Source organism: Chroicocephalus ridibundus, chromosome 15 (genome assembly GCF_963924245.1).
Source record: "Chroicocephalus ridibundus chromosome 15, bChrRid1.1, whole genome shotgun sequence".
NCBI classification, from domain to species: Eukaryota; Metazoa; Chordata; class Aves; order Charadriiformes; family Laridae; genus Chroicocephalus; species Chroicocephalus ridibundus.
The window spans coordinates 9,400,020-9,423,598 of record NC_086298.1 but is presented as its reverse complement, the minus strand read 5'-3'; the positions used below and the strand labels follow the sequence as shown (position 1 = coordinate 9,423,598).

At 51.2% G+C, this 23,579-nt stretch overlaps 1 protein-coding gene across 11 annotated transcripts in view; it reads left to right on the top strand.

The window, feature by feature from the left end:
• DAB2IP (DAB2 interacting protein) overlaps positions 1 to 23,579 on the top strand; it is a 202,085-nt gene that overhangs the window by 125,886 nt on the left and 52,620 nt on the right. The window contains exon 1 of one of the 11 annotated variants that reach the window (XM_063353376.1): positions 23,158 to 23,557. The exons of the other annotated variants lie outside the window; for them this stretch is intronic. Within the exon in view, the coding sequence (XP_063209446.1) occupies positions 23,445 to 23,557 (113 nt within the window). The 5' untranslated portion in view covers positions 23,158 to 23,444. Of the gene's footprint in view, positions 1 to 23,157; positions 23,558 to 23,579 lie in introns of those variants that run through there. 11 annotated transcript variants of the gene reach the window in all.

The window sequence follows — 23,579 nt, the reverse complement described above, 5'->3', positions numbered from 1 at the left end:
GGAGCGTGTGTTCTCTCGTCTGTATGTGTGCAGACAGCTCTATGTGTATGCCTGACTTACGCGAAGCGGAGAGTCGTTACGTAGCAGAAGCTGCAGTGTTTAGTGAGAGATTCAAAGGGTTTTTAAAACACGAACCCACGGCAGGGTACATCTTCCTAGTGAATAGGGAGAAGCCGGAGCAGTGGGTAGGTGTTTGGCCGAGTGATCGGTCCCATGGGAGAGCCAACTGGTCCCATGGGAGAGCCGACTCTCCCCACACCCCCCAGGCCCCTCGGGCGGCTCCTGGGCTCGGCAGGGCTTTGGAGTCGGGCTCTGGGGCTGCCTGTTCCTGCTAAGCTGCTTCCCTTTCCTACTAAGAGAGGTTTTGCTCATTGTTCTCTAATTTCAGCAGACAGGAAAAACCCACCTTTGAATGCTGTTGCCTGCCCTGTCCTCACAGCTGGTGCAAGCGATTGTCCCGGCGCTCCTAACCAGACACACGTTCTTTGTTTTCCTACGGGTAGCTCTGCGAGGTTATTGTTTTTGCAGTAATTTTACTTATCCCTGACTAAGACCAGACCATTGTTTCCTATTGACTCATGTCACCTGTCGATGGCCTCTTCCCGTCCCTCGCAGTGCGGGGCTGGGATGCGGAGGTGGTGGCCGGACCTCAGGTTTCAGGAATGCTCGCCCACCGCAGCAGCTCCCGAGCCACCCCGCAGGGCAGGGAGTGGAGGAGCTGCCAGGCTGCAGCCACGTGCTCTGCAGGCAGCCCCGGGCCACGAGCCAAGAGGCAGGGCAGAGGGAGGTCTGTAGGGGAGGCTGTCATGGGTTCGGGATGTTTTGCCCCTCGTTATGGCAGGCTTGTGTCAGCTGATCCCATCCAGCCTGATGCGCTCACGGGTGCTGCACCCGGAGCACCCCGAGACCCTCCGGCTGCACACATCTCCTGCAGGCAGATGCCCAGCACCGCCTCCCAGAGCCACCAGATGTCGAGGCACGCTTGATGGGTCCGTGGAACGAGCTGCCAGCAGGTCTGCTTTAGCCGCAGGTTCGGTTTAGTTCATTATTTACTTTTTTTTTTCCCTTCTGTTTTCTTTTTTAAGAGTGCTCTTACATCAGAGCTGGGCGCTGTTGCCCATCTTTGGTGTCTGGAGGGTGGCTTGTCTCCTCCGCGTGGAATGGAGCTCCCTCTGCTCCTGTTAATGCTAATGGCAATTAGCCGGGCGCTGGAGAGGGAGCAGGGCTTTCTGCATCTTAGATGTAACATCAACATGAAATTTCATCACCTAGGTTTCAAGAAAAATAAACTGTGGCTGGACTTAAAACATAGCGGTGAGGAGGAATAAAGGAGAGGGCCTTTTATGAGCACTGAGAATATTTGTAGCTAAGCAACCAACATCAGCAGGAAGAATAAATCAAAAGTTTCAGGGCTCTGCCTGCCTGCCTTCAAGGGTCAGGAACTGTATTTTCCCTCTGTTAACAAGATTGCTTTCCTTTGAAACATCAGCTATTAGCTACTGCTGGAGGCAGGATACCGTATTAGATAGACTAGGAGCTTATTGTGGGATAGTGGGCTAGAAGCATAAATGAAAGGATGGAGAAGATAAGCATCTTGCCAAAGGCCGTGAAGTGAGTCAGGCCTCCTGGCAGCTTACAGGAAACTCCTCTTGGAAAAAAACCGTCTAACGCATATTGTGTATTTTGTAATTACTCTTGTATAAGTCCTCCTAACAACTCGTCAAGCTCTAGCCTATATTCCCATTTCACAGATGGCAAAAGCTGAGTGACGGGATGACCGTAGCGGTGTGTGTTTGAAACGGTGAGCCTCTGTGGCTTTGCTCATTTTATGTATTTGAACAGTTGCTGTTGCTTGGGGCACCCACCGCCGTTGCTGTGATTGCAACACAGATCCGAGGCCTGTTAGATAACTGGGCTTAATTTTCTACAGAGATCTTGTGCGGTGTTCTTCACTAGGTTGCACCAGAAAACCTAGAAGCGAGACATTTTGCTTTAAAGTATGTTTTATTTACAAAGAGGAAATTTCCCAGAAATGCCAATGGGAATGGCAGCAAATCAAATCCCAGCAGTAGTTTCTCAATGGAACTTCTTTTTTTAAATACCATCTTATAACCTCAGGGTATTTTCCATCTCTCCTTCCTCCTCCTGCTTAGTCAGGAGCTGGTTAGAAGCGATGCTCGGTCGGTACCCTGCCCGGGCAGCCTCGCTCATCACCTGAGAGCCGGGATGTGTGTGCCCTCTGCGCCGCCAGAACATCCCCTAGAAGCGCTTTCCAACCAAACCGGTGGAGCCCTGAGACCCCGCTAACCACACAGCTGTAATACACCGTAAATCTGGGCCTTAAATAGACTTATTCCCTGATCAAGAACCCCAGAGACCTCGTAGCCTTCACAGACACTAAAGTTGGTGTTAATTATAAAGCTGAGTGTATTAAGGCCAGATCTCATGGTATTTATATGGAACTGTATTCTTAAACCAGATTTATTATTTTAATGAAAGGAATGAACTGTAATACAGGATAACTCGTGTGGGCTTGGACTTCTGAGACCCGTCCCAGCGCCGTTCACGTTTCTGGGCAGGGCTGTGCCAGAACACGCTCCTCAGCTGAAGGGCTGCCCACATATTTTAGCACTTTCTATGGCGTTTTCTCCACTTTCCTGCCTAGAAAGCTTCCCGGGGCATTGAGCATTTCAGTGGAGTTTAAAGGAGTTTATGTATTCGTGCTCTTTATACACTGATCTCTATTCAGAGCATCCTTTATAAAGACGATGACAAGCATATAACTTTTAGGAGGCAAACGGCTGTTTTTTCTGTCTTCTTTACTGACCCAGCTGTAAGCCCGGCTGATGGCGACTGGAGTTACTCAGCTGTGAAAAGCACTTACGGATTTGAAAGCAGAGGGTGTTTCTGTCCATTAACACCAGTGTTCGCCGCAGCCCAGCCGGGTGGGGAGTCCATTTAGTCCCAGTCCCACAGCTGGGCTCCGGGAGGCGGCTTGAGCTGGCAGGTAGAGATTAAATGGCTGTTGGGTATATTTAGCAATAACACTATGCCAGCATGACAGTAAATGATTTCGGGACCATTATTAATGTTAACATTCGTTCAGGGTGGATTTTATTATTCATACTAGAGAAACTATCACTTTTGGAAGTAATGCAAACACAGTTTGGAAGCGGCACCAACTATTTTAAAAGAAAAAAGTCCCCTCCTTGGGACTGAAGCAAAGTGGGATCTGCTCTGCTCCTGCTCCGCTGCGTGGAGGAGCGAATCCGCTCCGGCCGGTTCCGGAGGCATTCCCAGCTGCCAGCCCGCGCAGACCACGGAGCAGCTCCCCGAGGCTCTGAGGGAGGTTCTGAAATGCCTCCACAAACACAGATAAGCACAAGCAGTTGAAAACCAGGCACTGGAACTCTCTCCCGACCCTTCCCCTGCCTGCACGTGTGTGCGGGAGGGCTGGGACACCCGGGGCTGGGGGCAGCTTCCGCCTGGTTCCTGCTCTGGTTTCCCCTCCTGGGGAGGGAAATACCCCCAGCTGGTTGTGGGACAGACTGATGACACTAGAGTCAACTTAAAATTCATGTTCAAAGTAGTTATTGCAGCTTTCTTACTCCATTTGGTGAGCTTTTCCCCCCTTGTCTGCTTGGCAGTACTTTGTCCTGTCGGCGTCTCTCCGGTTCCGTTGGTGTGACTGGTCTATGTGTCCCTTATAGCTGGGAAAGTGTGACCAGTCTCTGTGTCCCTTATAGCTGGGAAAGTGTGACCAGTCTCTGTGTCCCTTATAGCTGGGAAAGCGTGACCGGTCTGTGTGTCCCTTATAGCTGGGAAAGCGTGACCGGTCGGTGCGTCCCTTACGGCCGGGAAAGCCCAGCCCGGCGCCGGCAGTGCCTGAGCTCAAACTGCTCTGCCCCGGGATTTTTAAGTTGAGTAGTTTTCCTATTGGCAGTGCCCCCGTGGTAACTAATGTTATTTATTAATTAATTCTTTGAATTACAGCCAAGCATGCACAGCAGCCCCAGCCCGGTGCTGCCACGTGCTGAGCAAACCCGACCCTAAAAGAACTGTTTGTGTGGGGAAGTCTCCCGAGGTGAAAGGTGAAAGGAAAATGCAAAATGGTGAGGGACATCTGGTCATTTCAGATTAAACTAACACCGGTTTATTCAGACCTGCTGAGTTGGGCCCAGCTTTCCGAGATACCCCCCGCTCCTTCCAGGCTGGGCTTTTCAACGTCACTTTGGTGGTAGTCACGGGGAGGAGAGGGCTGAGCTGCTGGACGGGGTGGGCAGGAGCAGGAGATTGTGGTCTTGCAGAGCGTGGCACGGCACGGCATGGCACGGCATGGCACAGCATAACACGGCATGGCACGGCACGGCATGGCACAGCATAACACGGCATGGCATGGCACAGCATGGCACAGCATAACACGGCACGGCATGGCACAGCACGGCATGGCATGGCATGTGGGTGCCAGTGTGGCCCGGAGATGGCCATGCCAAGGGTGATGTGGGAGCAGAGGGCAGGTGGCCACGGTGGCCCATCCACGCCGGGGGTGCCCGTGGGTGCTGGCCGGTCCTTCCCAGCCCCACGCAGGCCCTGGGCCAGTCCTGCCTGTGCCACTTGGCCAGGACTGCGCCGGGGGGTCTCAGGCGGGTTCCTTTCTCTGGGTATGAGGAGAAATTGCTTTCCTGTGCTTCTTGTGGGGTGTTTTCTCCACCTCCTTCTATGCCCTGTAAGTGCCTCTTTCTCACCGTTACTTTTTTTATTTTCCAAAATCACAGCCTTTGTCTTCAGTTTAATTTTTACATTTAATGAAATAGTCCTGTAATTAAATGTTCTTTAACAAATCCCTGGGCAGGGTATCTCATGACAAAAAGCACTCTGATTTTATTATTATTACTAATGCAAAGTAATGAAATGTTTAAATCCTTATCAAGTGTAATTCAGGGGGTTAATCATTTAAGTTGAAAGGAAAAGTTAGCTCCATCGTTTATGCTGAGCTGATCTGCTCAGTGTCCTGTTACATTCTTTACTCTTTACTTAGATCTTGATACTGCATTTTCCAGCCTAGAACATACAATTGCACACACGTGTGAGGTTCTGCATGTTAGCACAGTGTGCTTGGATATGTTTGGTTTTCTAGTTCACTGGGCAAACAGTTAGCAATAAGCTCAATAAAGGGAAAGCTGAATAATAATAGACTTTTGATGTCTGTGATGTCTGGCTTGACAAACCTACTGAGCACCTCGCTAAGAGTAGAAAAGTGAGCCTTAAAAACGTCTGAACTTGCTGAACTGTTCTCATTGAGAAATATATTTGCGTCTTCAATTTGAACTAAGAAAAAAAAGCAACTCTGTGAATCAGTCAGACAATCCCACATTTCCGTCTGAATTGGGCTAGCTGGAGTTCCTACGCTCTCCTTTCCCACCTCCCGCTCCGAGCTGTTTGCGTTAATTGCTTGCAGACCCAGCTGAAGGTGGAGAAGGCACCTGGGGCAGATGTTGGCCACCTGGGCTTCAGGAACAAGGCTTCCCAAAGCCGGGACGGGTTCAGCTTCCAGAGCGATGGTTTAGGCATCGAACCATTGTCAAAGCTAGGTCAGCTGGATATCAAAATCTGCGTTTGCTGGATGTCCTGCTCTGGGGCATTTGAGCCTGGGCAAGCGTTCGGTATCTGCGTGCTGTCAGCGTGCAGCAGCAGGGCTGTGTGAGACGGGTCTCTCCTGTCGCTGTCAGTACTGCCCCCACTGAGACGGCAACAGCGAGAGTCCTTTGGGAAACCAGAAACCAGTCTAAAGGTTAAAAGCAGTCATTGTTTGGTTTTCAGAGGCTTTGCAGATAAAATTGCACATCTCTGGCAAAGGACATCTGCAGCAGATGCAGATGGCCGGGGAATGTGTTTAGTGCCTCAGCAAGCAGCGCTCTGCGGGACGGGACGCACAACTGACCGCTTCCACAGATGCGAGTGTGCCGGAGCTCCAGGAAGGGGCAGGGAGACAACCAATGCTGGAACAAGGCGTAGGTAAATCATTCCAAAGAAGGACTTTGGAGGCCTGTGCTCTGGTTCGTGACCATGTCTGTCAGGGAGGTGAAGCTGTAGCAGAGTGGGTGTCCCCAGCACCCCGCATCCCCTGCACCCTGCCCGGAGCAGGCAGGATGTGTCCCGCACGGCCCGGCCAGGCTCCCGCACCCCTACTTGAGCAGCAGTCCCTCCTGTCGGCAGCTCTTCTTCTGGAAAACACTCCATCCTGCCCCGTCCTGTCTTCAGTGGTCAAGAAATGGGAATTTCCCTGGTGTCGTGGTGCACCCTGTGCCACAGATGGGGTTCAACTCCTTCTTCAGCGTGGCCTCATGGCTGGTGAGGCTCCGCGTGGGCTCTGCGCTGGTGCCCAGCTCTTCTAATTAAAATGCCAGGAGGCCTGCCCAGAGGGAGACGGTCTCACAGGGGAAGAGAAGCACAGGTATGTTTGGGGCGGTTGCGAAGCAGTGGAAGAGTTCAGCTGGAAGGAGGAGAGTGGAGGGTTTGGACCTGTTAATCTGCATGTGGCCAGCTGAAGACGTTCCTTTCTTCTGATCATCCTTCATCCCGTCTTTGATCTGAGCTGTACTTTTTCCTGGAAGACTTCCAACATTCTTGGTGTAGCTATGAAGCTCTCTTGTTGTTTTTTTCCCTATGCAGGCCACATCCCTCAGATTTAAGAAGGACGCTGTGGTGATGAGGTGAGACTGTTGTGTATAAAGTCATTTCTGGATAAACACGTTTGACTTCTTCAGACGTTCTTGGTCTCCCTTTATTCCTAGAACCAGCACGGAACAGGCAGCAGCAGCACAGACTCCCACGTTCATCTCACGGTTTGACTTAGTGCCATGTGGAAAATCATCCCCATAAAGGGTTCAAGCTGTGGTTTGGGTACAGATGTCCAATAAATTGAGAACTTTTGGTGACCCTCATTTCTAGACCGATATGTCAGACAGATTCACGTGCCAGGAGCACACTGGGAAGCAGAGACTGGGTTGGGAAGGATGCCAGGAGCCGAGATGCATTTGTACAGCTGTGGAGCAGCAGCTTGGCCGGGTCTGGCCTAGGCAGGAGGACAACGGAGAAACCCCCGAGGTAGCCAGCTGATAACGGTGTTGCTTTTAAAAAGGACGATAACAAGAAAAAGCGTCGCACCCTGCTCCTGCTTAGGAGGGTCGCAAGCAAAAGAGAAAAAGCTTCTTTCTCTAGAGGTGAACAGTCACTTCTTCCTACAGCGGTAGAAGCCCAACGCTAGATAAGTAGCTGTGAGATGATTCATAAAAAACTAATTTATAATTTGCCAGAATATAATCCTATTTGATCAGTGTTATTCAGTTCCTCTTTCTTTTAAAATTCAGTGCACTTAACTGTTCTACGAGGGTTTATGAATGTTTAAAAATTGCTTTGTGGTCCCTAAAGTAATTTGACAAGTCTGACAGCTATTGATTAAAAACCTGAAATTATTCAGACTGTAGGATGACTTGGGGGATTAGATAGAAAGTTTTTTCAAATGTGAAAGGAAATAAGATGTTGGAAAGTAAATATGTTCTTGAATATTTTTGAAAAATCCATTACAACTGTGAAATTAAATTGAAATGAGATACTCGGTGTGGAGATGAAGGAACTAAATGCTGGCTTTACTATTTAGGCATGGGGTAGAATTCACCATCCCAGGTCCAACACATGTTTCCCGGGAAGACGCTGGTGACAGGGCTGTGGAGCGGATCCCACCGCTGGGTGCTGTGGGGAGCCCCTGGGGACCCCCTGCACTGGCCCATTCCAGGGGGACCATCCAGCTCCTCCCGGTCAGCCCTTCTGCATCAAGGATCTCGATGCCGAGCAAGGTCGGCGGACAGATGTGGGACTGACAGGGATGTGGCTCTTACTGCCCAATATGTATGTCCCCGTCTGACTCTACGGGACAGACGGGAGCTAATGGAGCCTCAGACTAAATGACCGCAGCCTCGCGGGTTGTCCTGGTCTGCACTCCTCATGCAAGGGCTGCTGCCGTGGCTGGGAACAGCTATTGTGCTGGATACCTCTGTCTCAACTTGTCCTTCTTCCCCAGACCTGCAGGAGGGGTATCCAAGAGCTGGCTATACATCTCTGTACATGCCAAAGAGACTCTCCTAGGAAATCGTTAGACCAGCCGGGCCATTTTCCACGTGACCAGAAGGGACCTCTTTGTTCAGCAGATCCAGACCTGTTCTGTTACTGTCCACCATCTTTTAAAATATCCTTCATAAACATATTTTCACTACCTTAACATCATTGAGGTTTTCTCCGCGATTCTCCTTCCTTCTGGAAGGCTAACCTCAAGTTTCACTCCTCTCATGGATAAAAGCCCTCTTCTGATTTTCAAGTCGGAATCTGTCCACAGCCAGTTTTTAACCGCTTGTTTCAGCAGTGCTCCCTGTGGCTTGAATAGCTCTTGTCTTGCTCATGTACTTACCCTGAAGGACGTACAGTCCTCCTCGTGCCCCTCAGTCTTTTCTTGTAGACGAACAATCCAGTGTCACACCGCTCCAGCGTCAAGCCGAGTATGACCCAGCAGGTGACATACGCCCCCAGCCCTCTCTGAATGGAGACCGGGGTCAGTCCGTGGGCAGAGGTGGGCACTTGCCCAGCGTGGCTGCTGTGCCCAGTCAAAACACTCTGCAGATCTGCAGGGGTCATCCATAGCCAAACACCTCCAGGGCCGGAAAATAAACTGCCCCAGCCTACGGGCAGCTGGCAGGGGATAAGGGCAAACACTGACGTAGCAGCAGGGTTTGTGGAGCAGAAATAAATTCATCTGCTGCACGTGTTGTGGGAGAGCCCTCCTTCCCCCAGCCCGGGGGGAACACGCTGCTGGGCACAGAGACCCCCTGTGCACCCTCCTCTGAACGCAGAAACAGTGCCCATCTGGTCTGTACCCGAGAAAAATGTCTGATAAGAGCCTGGCTGCTCGTTATCAGCGCTGTTGTCAGGGAACACGTGTCAGCTCAGGTGGAAGGGATGAAAACATGTGTCTGTAGGCTGGTACAAAGCATCTGGTCAGCTTTGCGGGGTGTGTCTGCCAAGCCCGGTACCTCACAAGGATCTGGTGCTGCTCTGCATGGCATTATCATCGCTGGTGTTTAATCAGATAATTGATGGCTGTTGGTATTGGTTAAATTCTTGAGTGATTCTGTCCACATAGATAATGAAGTGTTTGTAATGATGATGCGGCCCCCTGGGCCGAACAGTAGATTTGTGGATGTGGAGATATTAAATAAGCAGATCATGGTGGGCTTCCTTGGCCTGTTACCCCAGCGTGGTACCACGCAGCTCTTGCTCATCTCCAGTCGTTCTCAGTTTCACCGAGATAGGTGTAAACCACGTGCTCAAGAGCCTTAGTTAGGGCAGTCTGCAAGGTTCGACAGGGAGCTTGTACCTGGTGTCACCGGACTCTGCACGGTATTTTAACCCATATGCTGTCTATGGCCCTCAGTTATATTTCAGTGACAATATTAAGCATTAAAAAGATGAGCAGAAAGAAAGGAGACCTTCAAATTTAGTCACTGCCAGAAAATACGAGGCACCACATAGTTGTCATTCTGCAGCAGACAGGGATTATCCACAAACCCTGTACCTCCAAAGGGAAGGATAGTAATAAAGCTGACCCCAGGCGCACTTTGAACTTAGCTACCTCTGATTAATTAAGTTCTTCCTTCCTTGAGCCTGATTTAGTACTTATGCTCAGAATGAAGGATTTAAGTTAAGAAACTGTTGAGAAATTGAAGGGCAGCTCTCATCCCCTCTTTCTCATCTCATCCCCTTCCCTACACATGCACGCACACGTGGGTAGTAGAGGGCTTGGTGTGGCTGCTGAAAAATCAGTCTCCGAAGGCATTCCCGTCCCAGAATTCCTGTCATTCCTCCTGTTATTGCACCGCTTTCCCTGTGGATTTTCATTCCTGCCAAGCCTGAAATGTCAGTGGGACATGGCACACACTTGGCTAATACTGGCCATAGGGCAGCGTGGAAGGTTTAATAGCGATCCTGCATTTATATGGAAAGTAGGAGTTTCTGGGCAGCCCTATCATTCATTCATTCGTTTAATGACTGAGCTTTCTGGGATGTTTCAAATCCGCCGGTGGCAGGGCTGAGGCACAGCGCTGCTGTCAGGGACCCAAATTCGGGGAACTTTTCCTCTGCCTCAGACAGCGGGGGCTGGGAATGCGGATGAGACCGTGGCTGGTCCTGTAGCTCCGGGAGCGCGCGATTGCACAACACTCCTGAAACTTCACAGCCCTCCTGGTTAATAGCGATACTGATTGTAGTACGAGTTCATTAACATGCTGGCATTTACAGCCTTCTGTACGGGCAGGGAAACGTCGAATAAAACATACACCTGTGCGGGTACCACAAAAACACTGGATTTAAAGTTTTTGGTTGCCCTTGCGATGACTTGCCTAGCCCAGAGACAGTGTGGTCTGAGGCAGGACGGTGGGGGGGAGCGTGGACCCCGCACTGCTGGGGCTCCCAGGACCACCGACACCCCAACACCCTGCGGGGCTGGAGCCCTGTGCCGGGAGCGGGGGCTCGGGGCTCCCGGCCCATCTGTGCCACTACCCGTGTCACCTGTGTCAGCGGCTGAGCAGACAGCCCCCAGAAATGCCCGTCCTCACCTGGGGGGTGATTGCACAGCCTGTTTCTGGGGGCTGGGCAGGTCCTGCAGCTCATCCCCGTGCCCAGGAGAAGACAGCCAGTGTGGGGGACACGGTGTTTTATAGCCGTGTGACCACTTTGTGACTTCTGGCTGGCGTTTGCAGGCTTGTTTCCACTCTGTAACGTACAGGGCAGTTGTGTGAATCACTGCTGAGACGGACAGACACTGGCTTTGACAAGTCTGTGACGATACGAGTAGCGATAAGGAGAGGTGCAAGTATGAGGCAGAATAGCTCGATTTCTTTTTTTCCTCTGCTTCTTTGGTATTTGGTGACCACGATGCAATTGTTTTGGTTTAGGAGTTTTGTAGAACATAGTTGGGAATGTGTGTTTGCTGCTCCCAACCAATTGAGTCTGCTCATGTCCTGGAAAGTCACTCAACCACTACTTTCCTAATTTGATTGCTGCGGTTGGCGTGCTCTGCGCAGCGCTGCCGCTCTGTCCCCATCGATGCTCAAGGATTTAGAGGGGGGTTGGTTCTACATGTGCAGTCAGATCTAAAAAAACTTGTCAGAAATGATTCGGCTGATCCCTTAATTAGAATTCTTTACCCCACTTTTTGGAGGAGAAACAATTGTTTAGAGTAATGAGAGAGTATTGTTTTGATTGAAGGATGTACAATAATCTGCCCTGAATCTGCTCTGCTGCATTGTACCGCATTAACTTATTTCTCTATATTTGTTCATATTCAAAGCATAAATAATTTAGCATTTTGTCTCTCTCCGTGAATGTGAGAAGCACGCTTGCTGATTTCAGATCAGATGGAGCAGTGGTGTTTATTACTCTGATGTTGGGGAATGATTGTTGCATATTTAATATCACCATAAATAAAAATCCTGTAGCTGCGTTCCCACTCGTGGGCTCGGCCCGTGGCTCTCTGCTCTCATCTGCAGGACTCAAAGCTTCTGTGTGATGAAGGCGGAGGCTCCGCTTGCCCACGGCGATTCCGGGCACGAGTGGCAACTGCATTTAGCAGCGTTGCTGGCCTGCCCGGTGCCCACCAGTGTCTCCCCGCAGCCCCCGCGCCCCAACCTGCTCCACCAAAATCCTTTCTCTTGCACAGGAACACTTGGAGACTTACACCGTGCGACAAAGCAAATACCGGAAGTAAAACAAACCTCATTAAAATAAAGTGGCTGGGTGAAAAGGTGAATGTTTAACATACCTTTTAGAAGCATATTTCTTTTCTCCATTTTATCTCACTAATGCCTTTAAAAACTGCCTGGAAGTATTCTGTGGCAATCGCCAAAGTAGCTGGAGTTTTTAGCATTCTTACGACGGGCATCGAACATCTCTGATTTTAGTAAGTTTATTTCAAAGTGTGGGGAAAATACTGTGCAGCGGGTGAGTATCTGGGCTGGGTCTATTATTCCTATTTATAATTAAAATTTCTTCAAAGTGCAGCACAAGTATTACAGCATCCTGCAGTAACGTGCCCAGGTGTTCTGCCGCACAGGGGTGGTTTCGCAGTGTTTTGGTCCATTCTCTGCTGTGCACGTATGCAGGATTTTGCTCGGGCGCCTTGCTGAGCTCTGGCTTGTCACCCAGTGCCGTTTTCCATTTTCTCCTCTAAAATTGACTGGCATGGAGAGAAATTCTTGTACATTTTACCTAAGACACTTGCCAGAATAAAGGGAGCGAGGCACTGCTTGGCAATGGTGAAAAGCAAGGGAGAAAGAGAGAGCTTTGTCCATGAGCCGTTTGCAAGCCAAGCCAGTCCCGCTAGGTCACATTCTTGTTCCCTCAGCCTTGGCATGGATCGCCTCTTTTTAATGGAGTCCAGTGTTCCCAGTGTTTCCAAACTCGTTTGAGTGTTTGCAGCAAGCTGGGATGGTCTCCGAGAAACATTTTGTCTGGATCTGATTTCGAGCAAGGCAGCATTGTTGCATTGGAAGCGGGAGCGTCTCCGCGCGGCTCTCCAGCGCTGGGAAGGGGAAGGGGTGGACGTTGCTCCCGCCGCCTGCAAGGCTGAGATCTCTGCGAGGGTCCACCTCGGTGCCTCAGGGTGGATCGGCCACGTGCTTCTCAGGTGGCTCTCCCAGTTGTCCCCATCTGCAGCGCTTGGGTCTGCACCACGGAGCAGTGCCAGCCCCGGGAGTGCTCCCAGTGGGAGCCGAAGCCCCGATGTGCTCCTGGGGCAGCGTGGCTCTGCTCCAGCCACCCCCTCCCGGGGTACAGACAGGGCATCGGTCCTCAGCGCCGACTCTTCCTACTTCAGATTTGCCGCCCTCGCTCCGTGCTCCCTGCTGATGTGGCCACAGCGCAAGTACAGCGTCGCTGGGGTGAGAGAGGCGTGCGGAGGAGGAAAGCCCTCCCGTCCCTTCCCGAGGAGGGACTCCACCGACGCCAGTGATACTGGGCACTGCGAAACAGATGTGGATCAGAAATGGTTCAAACCTCTGCCTTTACTGGAACACAGCCATTGTGCTTGTTTAGTATTCTAAAAGCAGAGCTAATGACTATTTTTATCTCTATTCTCATTTCTCACGTACATATAAAGTCTCTGTTGATGTTTAGCTTGACAAGCCAGGCTGCAGTTACGATGCCAAAAATCTCAAAACTGTCATGGAGTGAGACAAGGATAAAGGAAAAAAACAACTTAGATAAAAGGGCTATGGACTCAGAAATGCTGCATGTGGCACACTTCCCAATCCTCAGAGAGACTTATTAATTTGCATCGTGGAAGTCTTTATGGTGCACAACTCAAGTGGCTTTCTGGCTCCACTTGGGATCTCATTGGGTTGACGAAGGAGCTGCTTTCACACTTCTGCAGTCAAAGGCATTTAACAGCATTTTGGTTTCTTAAAGTGTGTAAGGAAATAAAGTGTATAAGGGATGGTGTAAGGGAAGCCACACGTCAAAGACTGCACTCTGAAACTGCCCATCAACCTAATGCAGGCTTTTCTTTTTATTGCCTTGTTCCAAACAGTCATGTTCAGCCTCAGATGTAACATTGAGGCCTTTGCTGCACCCTGGGTGCTTTCTGCCGGAGCAGGAGGACGACCAGGGTTTGGCGCTGCCTGACCAACCAACCTCACATCGCAGGCGGGCACTGGAACACGCGTTTGGGTTTCCTCCCTGAGCTTCCGTAGAGCTCGGCTTTCCTTTTGTCGAGACAATTACATTGGTCGTTACTAAAATAAAACCAGAAGGGGAGTAAAATGATTCATCTTTCCAAGCAGCTTTGCTAGTGTCATTAATTCAACAGCAGCAGGAATGTGTCTGCTGAGGAAAACGTGCCTTGTCCAAGGGACTGGACTGCTCCGAAGGCTGCGTCCTCGTTCGCCTGGGAGGGCTCAGACGTAATCCTGTGCTAGTGACAGTGCTTCTGACAAGGACCAAAAATCCGTGTTTGCCCTGGCACCGTCGTCCCTCGGGGTCAGTGGGATCGGGGCGGGCAGAGACGTGAGCCTGGGCTCTCCCTGCTGAACCCCTCGGAGCAGGGTGAAACCTTCTGCCAGTGAACCGTCATGGGGAGCCTGCGCTGCTGCTGCCAGCCCCGCGAAAACTCTCTGTTCCCGGGGGACTGGGGCTCTAAGCTCTTTATAAAAAACACAAAACTAAACTAAAAAAAAAAAAACTTAAACAAAAAATCTAAGTTATTATCCCATCCCATTTGTAAACATGGATGTGTGCATCGTGGGCACTCCAGAGAGAAGGCTCTTGGCAGCTTTTCCGAAGTTGTGCGGATGCCGCCCGGCAGCTGCTGGTGCAGCTGGTTTCTGCAGAGGCGCAGAGGGTGTCACCCGTCCCCCTGCACCGAGGAAGGCTGGCTCGTGTTCTCCTTGCACTACCCTCCGGAATCAGCCAGCCAGATCCTCATCAGTTCTGCATTTCTCAAGCGTCCAAAGAAGTGAAGAAATCGTGGAACATTTTTCTCATGTGGCAATTGTTTTAATTTCTCGGAAATCTGCGTTGTATCAGTACTGTCCCCGTCCCACCCCTTCCATGCCAAATGAGCCCAGCAATTTGAATTGTCGTCCTCATGCTCTGTAAATGACATATGACTGGAGGTTATGGAGTGACTTAGTCACAGAATGTGCGCGGTTACTCATCAACAGCCAGGGTCCGTTTTGTGTGATTCCTGTTGACAAGCTGATGATTTCCTAGTGGAAAGCCAGCCCTGACACCAGGCATGCGCGCAGCGTCCCGCCGGGGCCGGGAGTGAGTCACGCTCCACGTGGTCACCGCCAGCCAGACCATTCCCCAGCGCGCCCCTGTGTGCTGGGAAACTCGCAGGATTCTACCGGTCGGGAAGATGATGTCAGGGAGCTACAAACACAGCGCAGGCAGAGGGAAGGAGTACTTGGGGGCTGGTAATAGGAAATACAGCGTCTAGTCTCACGGTCTGAAGCCAGTATGGGCTGGGACGGGCTTTTGAGGAGCGCTGGAGAAGTGGCACTGTATGAGGTCCCCCAAGGCTCCAAGCGGCCTCTGCCACCCTGGCCGGCAGCCTGGGCAGGGGACACCCGGCCGGGGATCGGTGGCCGGGCTCCTGGCCAGGCTCCTGGCCGGGGAGGTGGCACAGCTATGGCTGAAAAGAGCTCTCCTTTCACCTGAGCTGGTTTGGGAGCTTCAGCCGAATCACCGGCATCTGGCTGTGCCTGCGTGTCCCGCGATGAGTCCTGCTCTGCCTCCAGCCCTGTCACACAGACATCCGGAGGTGGCTGGGGGTCAGTCCTGTCCTGGGAAGGTGTTACGGTTTGAGAAACCCACAACAATTTATTGTTGTCTAGACAATTATTCTATCAATCACCCCTACCTGGGAAGGGGAATTGGGGGAAAAACAAGGAAACATGAGGATTGAAATAGATTTAATAGGATAAGACTAAATAATTAACAATAATAATACTAAAGAACCAGTATTGATCCCGATACCAATATAAAATACGCGAGGATTATGCTCAACCCATTCTGTCATGGAAGCCGTGTGCTCCCAGCGGGGACAGCCAGTGTGGGACCCTGCGAGCGCTGCGGCTTCGGGAGGAAGGGAAGGGCTCAGGGCCCCGGCACCGGGACAAGGAGTGCTCAGGATGGCAGCCATCAAGGGAGAGAGAGAACTCCTCAGCAAACTTTCTAATTTATATTGAATGTGCTGTTCATGCTATGAAATAACCCTGTTGGCAGCTTGGGTCAAGTGCCTGGGTCTTGCTCCTCCTCATCCTCACACCTGGCAAGCTCGAAAACACTGAGACCAGGTTTCACCTGCACACCAGAGCCGGCTATAAAGTAAATATTTTCACAAATGCAGACACTAGAGTCTCCTAAAAGTGCAGTTTTCCCAAGTGTTAGAAGAGAAACTAGTCCTGTGTCGCTCAAACCAGGACAGAAGGAGAGAGGGTACAATCTAGGGCCACACAGCGTGTCCTTTTTAAACGGCTCCGGTTGTTCTATGAGGCCATTTTCGGTCTTAAGGCTTCCTGTGGAGGATGGGTGGCCGCAGTGGGTTACAGCTCGTGTCTGTGACAGTTCAGTGATGGGAAGCGGGAAGTAAGTTGGGACTGGTTGGGCTGGGCTGGACTTTGCTTCACGGTGTGTATAGCGCTGTTGCTCATTCGGGACCTAACCTGCTGCTTTCAGTTTTGATCCCTGGGCTGGTATATAAAGATGTCCAGGCTCTGGCTGGCGAAGCCGGCAGGGAGAAGATGCGGCACAGCGGGCTCCTGCCGCCGGAGGGAGGTGAGTCCTGCTCATCCGCCGGCTCCGGGCTGGGAGATGCCCAGCACTGCCTGCTCGGTGCACACCTGGCCGCGCCACCCGTGATTCCCCTCTGTGGCTTCCGTGCTGCGGGACTGGCCAGTGCAGCCAGGAGTGACGGGCACCTCCAGTGCCCGGCGGGAACCTTCTCCTTCCCCACCCTGGGGATGCTGCAGGACCCGCCTTCCTTTTGGGCAGCACTGGGTTTCTGGTAGCTCGTTTTATCTTTCAAGCCTTCTGTGTTCCCATCTGATGGAGTCTCGGGCAGGAAAAGAGGTGCAGGGAATGGGGAGAGGAGGCAGCAGGGGCTGGGAACAGGCAAAGTGAGGGCGGTGGATGTTGGGGAGGAATTTGCAGAGCTGGACCCCAGAGTTCAGCCTCAGGCTTAGGGCTGTTCTGGCTTAACTCTGCCCTAGCGTTATGCAGTTGTCAGTTCCAGAGAAGCTCGCTGTGCCCCGTTGCCGGCGTGCCCTCCGTGCCGGTGCCGGTGAGGGGTGCTGGCACTGGGACGGGTGCCACAGCGCTGTCGGCAGCGCAGCTCCCCAGGCCAGCGTGGCCAGGCTCGGTGACGTCGGCTGGTTTTTATAGGTACTTAAACCTACAAATGTGTCGGCTGCCTCCCCAGGTGCAGTAAGTTCTGATTTACTGATGTACAGCTTGTGTTACCAGAATAAATCAGGCTGCTAACAGCCAGCTGATGGGAGTCCGGCACCTTTGCGACCCCGAGCTGGAGATGTTACCCTGGCTGGGGGGGGACCCTGTGGCCCATCGTACTCTGCCCCTTCCCCTCGCCTCATCTCATTTCTCGTTCTCTGCCATCAGCCACGTGTGCCCACCGACACGCACCCCTCCAAAACGGAGTCTGGTTTTAGCTGTGATGGTGTAAATCCAGGGCAGCCTCATCCGCTCGGGGGGAGATTGCAATTTGGTTAATGAGAACATACGCTGGCCCTGTGTATTCCCAGGGATTTGATGGAAGCTTAGCATCTGTCAGGATAAGAAAAAGTGGTTTAGTGGCAGTGGCGTAGAGGCAGCTCAGAGGATGGGCAGCGGGGCAGAGGCGGTGCTGGCTCTTCCCTCTTGAGGGACGGTTTTATATTCCAGCAGAGGGAGAAAAAAATATTTGTGGAAATCAGTGTTTTAAGAAAGTAAATGCAAGAACAAAATCTAAACCCTAACTCTCCCTATCAAAACATTTTGGATTTTCTCAGAAGAAAGCAAAGTAAGAATTTTTGGTTTCTGCTATGCAGATTTAACCCTTCAGAGCTGGGGAGCCCCAAAGCAAAGCCAGTGACGGCGGGTGGAGAAGGCAAGAGTCGGGAGAGTGTGTAAGGAGTGGAACCCAGGCTAGATATGCAGAAAAAGATGTGTCTGTGCATCTTCGTTTATTTTAACTCTATTTACATCCACTCAGGCTCTGAGTGCAGTGTGCCTACGTAGTTTTAACTCTTCCTGTGATCAGTGCAGGCTGATGGCCTAAAATGCAGGTTTACACATTACAGATGGAGTAAAATTGCAGATGAGACGGGCACGCTTCTACCTCAGCGGAGTTAACGGAGGCCACGCCAGGTTGCAGGGAGCTTTGTGGTGACCCCGAATACCTACCGCAAAGGAAAATCCTCCCTGATTCTGTCGGTATAAAAATTCTGCGCAACCCAACGATCAGCGTAAAATACAGCCATTTTTGCGACGAAGATGAGCTGTAGTTTAATTTGGTTAATAACTCGGGCAAGTTAATCCTGTTCAGGCAAGGATCAAACCAGTTTCAGTGCATCTGTGTTAGTGCTTTGCATCTGTCTGAGTAGATTGATCTGAAACATCTTGGTTACAAAAGGAACTTGTTTCTACTGTGCACCTACTGCATCGGGGCTCAACCCTGCCCCTGCTCCTGCCTCCGGTCCCCTCCTGCCGCGTGAGCCCTGGGGTCACCTTGCCCTCGGGAGACACGAGACAAGGATGGAGACGCTCGTGTACCAGACAGGCCAGCTCACAGAGCTCGTCGGGAATTGCCACGTCCCAGCCAGAAGATGGTAAAAAGTGTTTCTGGTCGGAATGATTTACTCTGTCTAAATTCATGTCTCGGAGAGAAAGAAGTAATCAAATGCACAGCAACCCTGTGTAAAAAATACACGGCAAATACCCTGTGTAAAAAAGACAAAGCCCTTTTTTTTCAGGCTGCACTTACTCTAGGTATCACTGTGATACTTTATCAGCTCTCGCTATACAGAGATTTATATGAAATCATTTCTATTCCATTGAAGTAATTTTCAGAGATTAATTTTTTAGGGTATTAGCATTGATTCCTGAGTGCACGTGCCCTCCTCCTCCCGCCAGCAGTCTATATCCAGGGAGAGCGGCATTGTCTGAGTTGGAGGAAAGCTCACTGGCCCTAATTTATTGAAAAAATTAATTTCAGGTTTAAAATGGGACTGTCATTTATGAACCCTATTCAATCTGTTCTTCAATCCTGACTCTTCCCTCTGACCTTTTCCATATCTTAAATCCTCTGGGCTGTACACTGTGTTCATTAGTTAAACTTTGAGAAGGGAGCAGCAGGTGCGGGTTGTGGATAAGGACTGCACGCAAGCTTGGCTCTGTGCTTATCCGTGTACCCCGAGCAGGCAGCGGCTGGAATTTAATTTAGGGCAGTGCCAGGATTTGGACTTTTTAAGAGTTTTTCACAGTTTGTAAGTTTTAATAACAATTTTTACATCCGCTCTGGAAGTAGCTGCCCCTGGCATTGCGTGAAGTACGCAGTAATGATACTTGCACTTTAAAATGTGAGCTGGAGAAACGACGCGGTGCATCAGTGCACTGGTATTGCCCAGTTTAATTCCTGGTCAGGGAGTCTGGAATGGCAAGAGCCAGCCTGGGCAGAGAGGGGTCCCCGGGGCTGACCGGGCTCGGTGGGAGCTGCACCGCACGCTGCTCGGGGGAGAACAGGCGGGTCATCCTGCAAACGGGTTATCAGCCCAAGTCAGAAAGGAGATACGGAGAGACCAGTAAAAGAAAGTGCGGTGATTTTTCCTGCCTGTATGTTGGGGGGGTAGATGCCGTCAAGCTTTCCGGTGCCGATGGCTTTTCCCAAGGTCTCGTCCTGTCAGGCATCGCTGCACGGACCCTGCAGACAGACACGTCTCACTGCTCGGGGATTTGGGGATGTTCTTAGTATGGATGTGGCAGTTTGTGGAGGCACTGTGGTCCCTGTGGCAGTGTCACTGATTTCTGTCAGTAGCTGGCTGCGGAGAGCACCCCGGAAGGGAAGGCTCCGGGCTGCGGGGAGAAGGGGGCTGGTGGCTACCCCAGGCCTGCGGGACAAGCCCAGGGACTGGGCTAAGGGGCCGGGAGCCTGCACCCGCTCCGGCACCGGCGCTGCCTTCAGCATTCCTTAGAGCTTTCCGAGTTCCCTTTGTCCCTGATTTCCCTTGTCAGTGTACGCTCCGAGGCTGTGTACAAGAGTGCAAAAATACTCGGTGTCTTCCAAGGGCCGGGGTCTCCTGTAACGTGCCGGCGGCAGAGGAGAGCAGGGACAGGGCCTGCGCTCCTGGGATGGATCGCCTGCAGTTACAGCTCCGAAAGCCATAGAAAAATCACTGACTTCATCAGTGTGAATCTCTCATGCCATCTGAAAAAAAAGTTCCCACGAGAAGGATGAGCTTTATATCCCTAAAAGACACTAAAATCTATCTGGCTAGCAGGCAGATAGCAATTGGAAGAAATTAGCTTTATATCCTGGTGCCATCTCTGGATAAAATACACACAATCAAAACAAACTTTGAAACACTTTGAGCTTTCCTTCCCTTCTTTTTTATTTAATGAAGAGTTCAGCAGCAGCAAAAGAACATCTTCCTAACTTTATTCTGATTATAAACTTTTCATTGATCGGATGGGGTTTTTTTAGGATCATTTTGTTTAAGAACATCATTCAGTCTCTGAAGTCAGCTATTACCTATTAAACTGAAGCTATTATATATGCCAATATTGTTAGACAGAAGGACAAATCACAATAAAAATGTAGTGTATATGCTAAAACATGTATTTGTGTTTGTCAGGCTCAAAGTCATGTGCCGTTGGTAGCCCTGTGTAGTTTAGATTTGAAATTCAAAACTTGACTCCTGCAAATGCTTCTTGGCTCCAATTGTCGTAGCATGTTAAGTAGTGTCTCTGAAGCGAGACTAATAGCCCAAAATGATATTGAATGTTTGCAGGAACGGGACCTCACAAAAAGGTTTATAAAAATCTGCTGCTAATAGCAATGTTACGTTTTAAATAAAACCTCCAGAAAAGCTGAGTGGCATCTCAGTAAAGACAGGTTTCCTGTTGATCGGGATTACATTCCTAGAGGAAAGTCTAATGCTTGTTCAGGAGAGCAGAAAAGTGAAGCTAATTACAAGCAGAAAGAGAAATTGGCTGGTCCAGATCCACTGTCTCGCCGCTCTGAAATATGGAGTAAAAGGCAGCATTAGTCAGAGGTTAAATATTCCTCCAGTGTAAATACTATTTGATACGGTGCCTGATTTTTCAGAAGTGGTAGATGTCAATTCTGCTACGTTGCTGCCGCTCGGCTTTTGTGAACGTCGAGCCCATTTTAATAAAGCGGGTGGAGAAATCTTTCCACAATCTCTTAGTGTAATCTGGCCGTTGTTCCTCCACTCCAAAGGCCTGGCTCATTTTTGTGCCCTTCAGCTTCAGGTTACCCTTTTGCTGCAACGGAACGGAAGGACCAAACAAACACACACGACCGCAGTCAAGGTTACGGGCTGCGGAGCTGCTGTTCTCGGGCGCTCGGAGGCTACTCCGTGAAGCTGCGGGTTGATGCAGGAACGTGGCCGGTCCTGAGAGTCCATTTAACGGTGCCTGTGGTGAAATCCGCACGTTGCGTGGCGGTGCCGTAGGTTGTAGCGCGTGCCTTGAAGAGTTTTTCAGAAGAGCCCCACAGTAATGACTATGCCCACCCCAACGCTTGAGCAGCATCCCAGTAACAGCCAGCCGGTTGTGCGGTGACACGTCTTTGCATGTTAATTATGCTGAAATATGGGATTGTTTGACCTTTCTAAAATAAGTGCTTTTTAGGGCATTGACAGGCATTTTTATTTTATCTGTAAATTTGGAATAAATCTGGTCCTTTCCACTGCGAACTCTCCAGTTTAGTAGGGAATTTGGTTTTTCGCAGTGATAGGCAGCATGGTCGTAAAGCGCTGGCTTCGCAGCCAACAAAAAGTGAGAGATACTTGGGTTTAATAGCTCGAAAAGGTAAACAGCGGGAGCTGGGAAAGGTCACTGCCCAGAGGGCTGGGGCAGAGCCGTGCCTGGCCACCCTCCCTGTCCAGCCCAGGAACCGGAGTCAGCCCGGCCCAGCTGGGACCACGGGAGAAAAAGTGACGCAAGAAAGAGGACTACAGATAGTACAAATAATAATCGCTGAGCCCGACTGCGGATGGAAAAATTACTCTAATAACCCACTGAAGGTGCTATTTGACCTGCCCTCTGACGAAGCGCAGTGGCTTTCCCTTCACAGGTGCCGTTTCTGAGACAGTGGGTGGGTGGGTGCTGGGATCCCGTGAGGTGCAAATGTGAAGAAGGGGTAGGGGTGACGTACAGTGCCCCGGGGATGATGCCGGCGCTGGCAACGGCAGTAGTAGCTCTGACCCTGCTGTACACCTGCGTATCAGCCTCCCAACGGAGCCGCCCTGGGGAGAACAGCAGTCTGCAGGGAAAAAACCTTCGGCGGATGAGGAATGAGGTACAAGCTTGCTTCAAGGAAGCTGGGATAAACCTTGGCGGCTTGGAATAAAATTAGCTGAGATTTTGACATACAGACTTCTTTTTTGGTGTTAGTAACGCTCACTGCAGCAGTATTTAAACGTTGAGTCAACGGAGTGCGGTGTCTTCCCCGCCTGGCACTCCCTGGGGAGGGGGAAAGCGCAGCCCCCGAGGCCCCGGGCTGCCAGGATTTAGCAGCTGTAGCTCCTGAGCGACGCGGGGACATTGGGCGCAGCGGCCGTGGGGCGGGCGGGGGGGTGATGGATGAGCGGTGCCTTACAGACCTGGAGCACCAAGGAGGTCGCGTGGTTTGACACACAGACCCAATTCCAGCATGATGGAGGGGGCGGCTGGCTGGGGCAGGGGCACGGCAGCACCGGACCTTTGGGCGACACGTGTGTCATTCGCGGTGGTGAGAGTGTGAAGAATGGCTGTGCGGGAGGACAGTGCCCTGGAGCACCTGGGGGCTCCAAGCCCATACCTTACACCGTCTCCCAGTGCCTGGCTTGTGCGCCCGCCCTACACTGACCAACCGCCTGGAACTTCAGGTTGGGGACAGGGGAAATTCAACTGGGCAGTTCCCAGCAAACAGAGCTCTCTCGCTGGGTCTCGCTGGTCTTCTTCCTTCATATCTGGTGGCAGCAGCGGAGCAGTGCTGAGTCCCTGCGTCAGCTGGAGCTGCCGCCGTTCCCAGCACATCTGGCTTCCTGCTGGAACGCAGGCCAAAAGCACATGCTTGTTGGGTTTGGTACTTCCTTCCAGATTGTCCTAATAATGTGTCTGAACGTGCAACAGAAAATACTCCAGCGCCGGGCTGCAGAGAGAACCTGGACTCTCCTTTCTCCCGCTGCCTTCGCTCTGCTCCGCTCTCCACCCACTGCAAGTGCGAGGGCTCGTTCCAAAGTTCAGGTTCTGTATTTTCGTGCCTCGCCAGAAAGATAAAAGGGCTGGTAAAACTGTAACTTGACCTTAGCGTTTCGCTGCAGCGAGGGAGATAAGGTGCTAAAGGAAATACGGGGAGCCAAGCACGGGTGGCGGTGGGAAAGGGGACCCACACGGCCAGGGCTCCCCGTCGGGGACCAACACGTGGGACTTCCCTGGGAGCTGCTGGTGAGCCCGGCTCAGAGGCGGGAATGGCTGCGGATCGCTGACCGGGATTTCAGTCTGGCGTGCACCATCTTTTTGCTCTGCCGCACAAAGGACCCCTGTGCTGCTGCAGATTTGAGAACGAAAAGATTGACTGAAGCTGCCTGTTATTATTATTTTTGGCTACTCCAGCAATGTATCAAAAACCTGACGCTGGGTTGATGCTGGTGCCCTACTTTATAGAAGCCCTCAAAAGCAGATCGAGGACAGCGAGCTTGTCTCTCTGCGTGGCATCTGCCAACAAAGGGTGAGAAAACTTCAAACCGCTG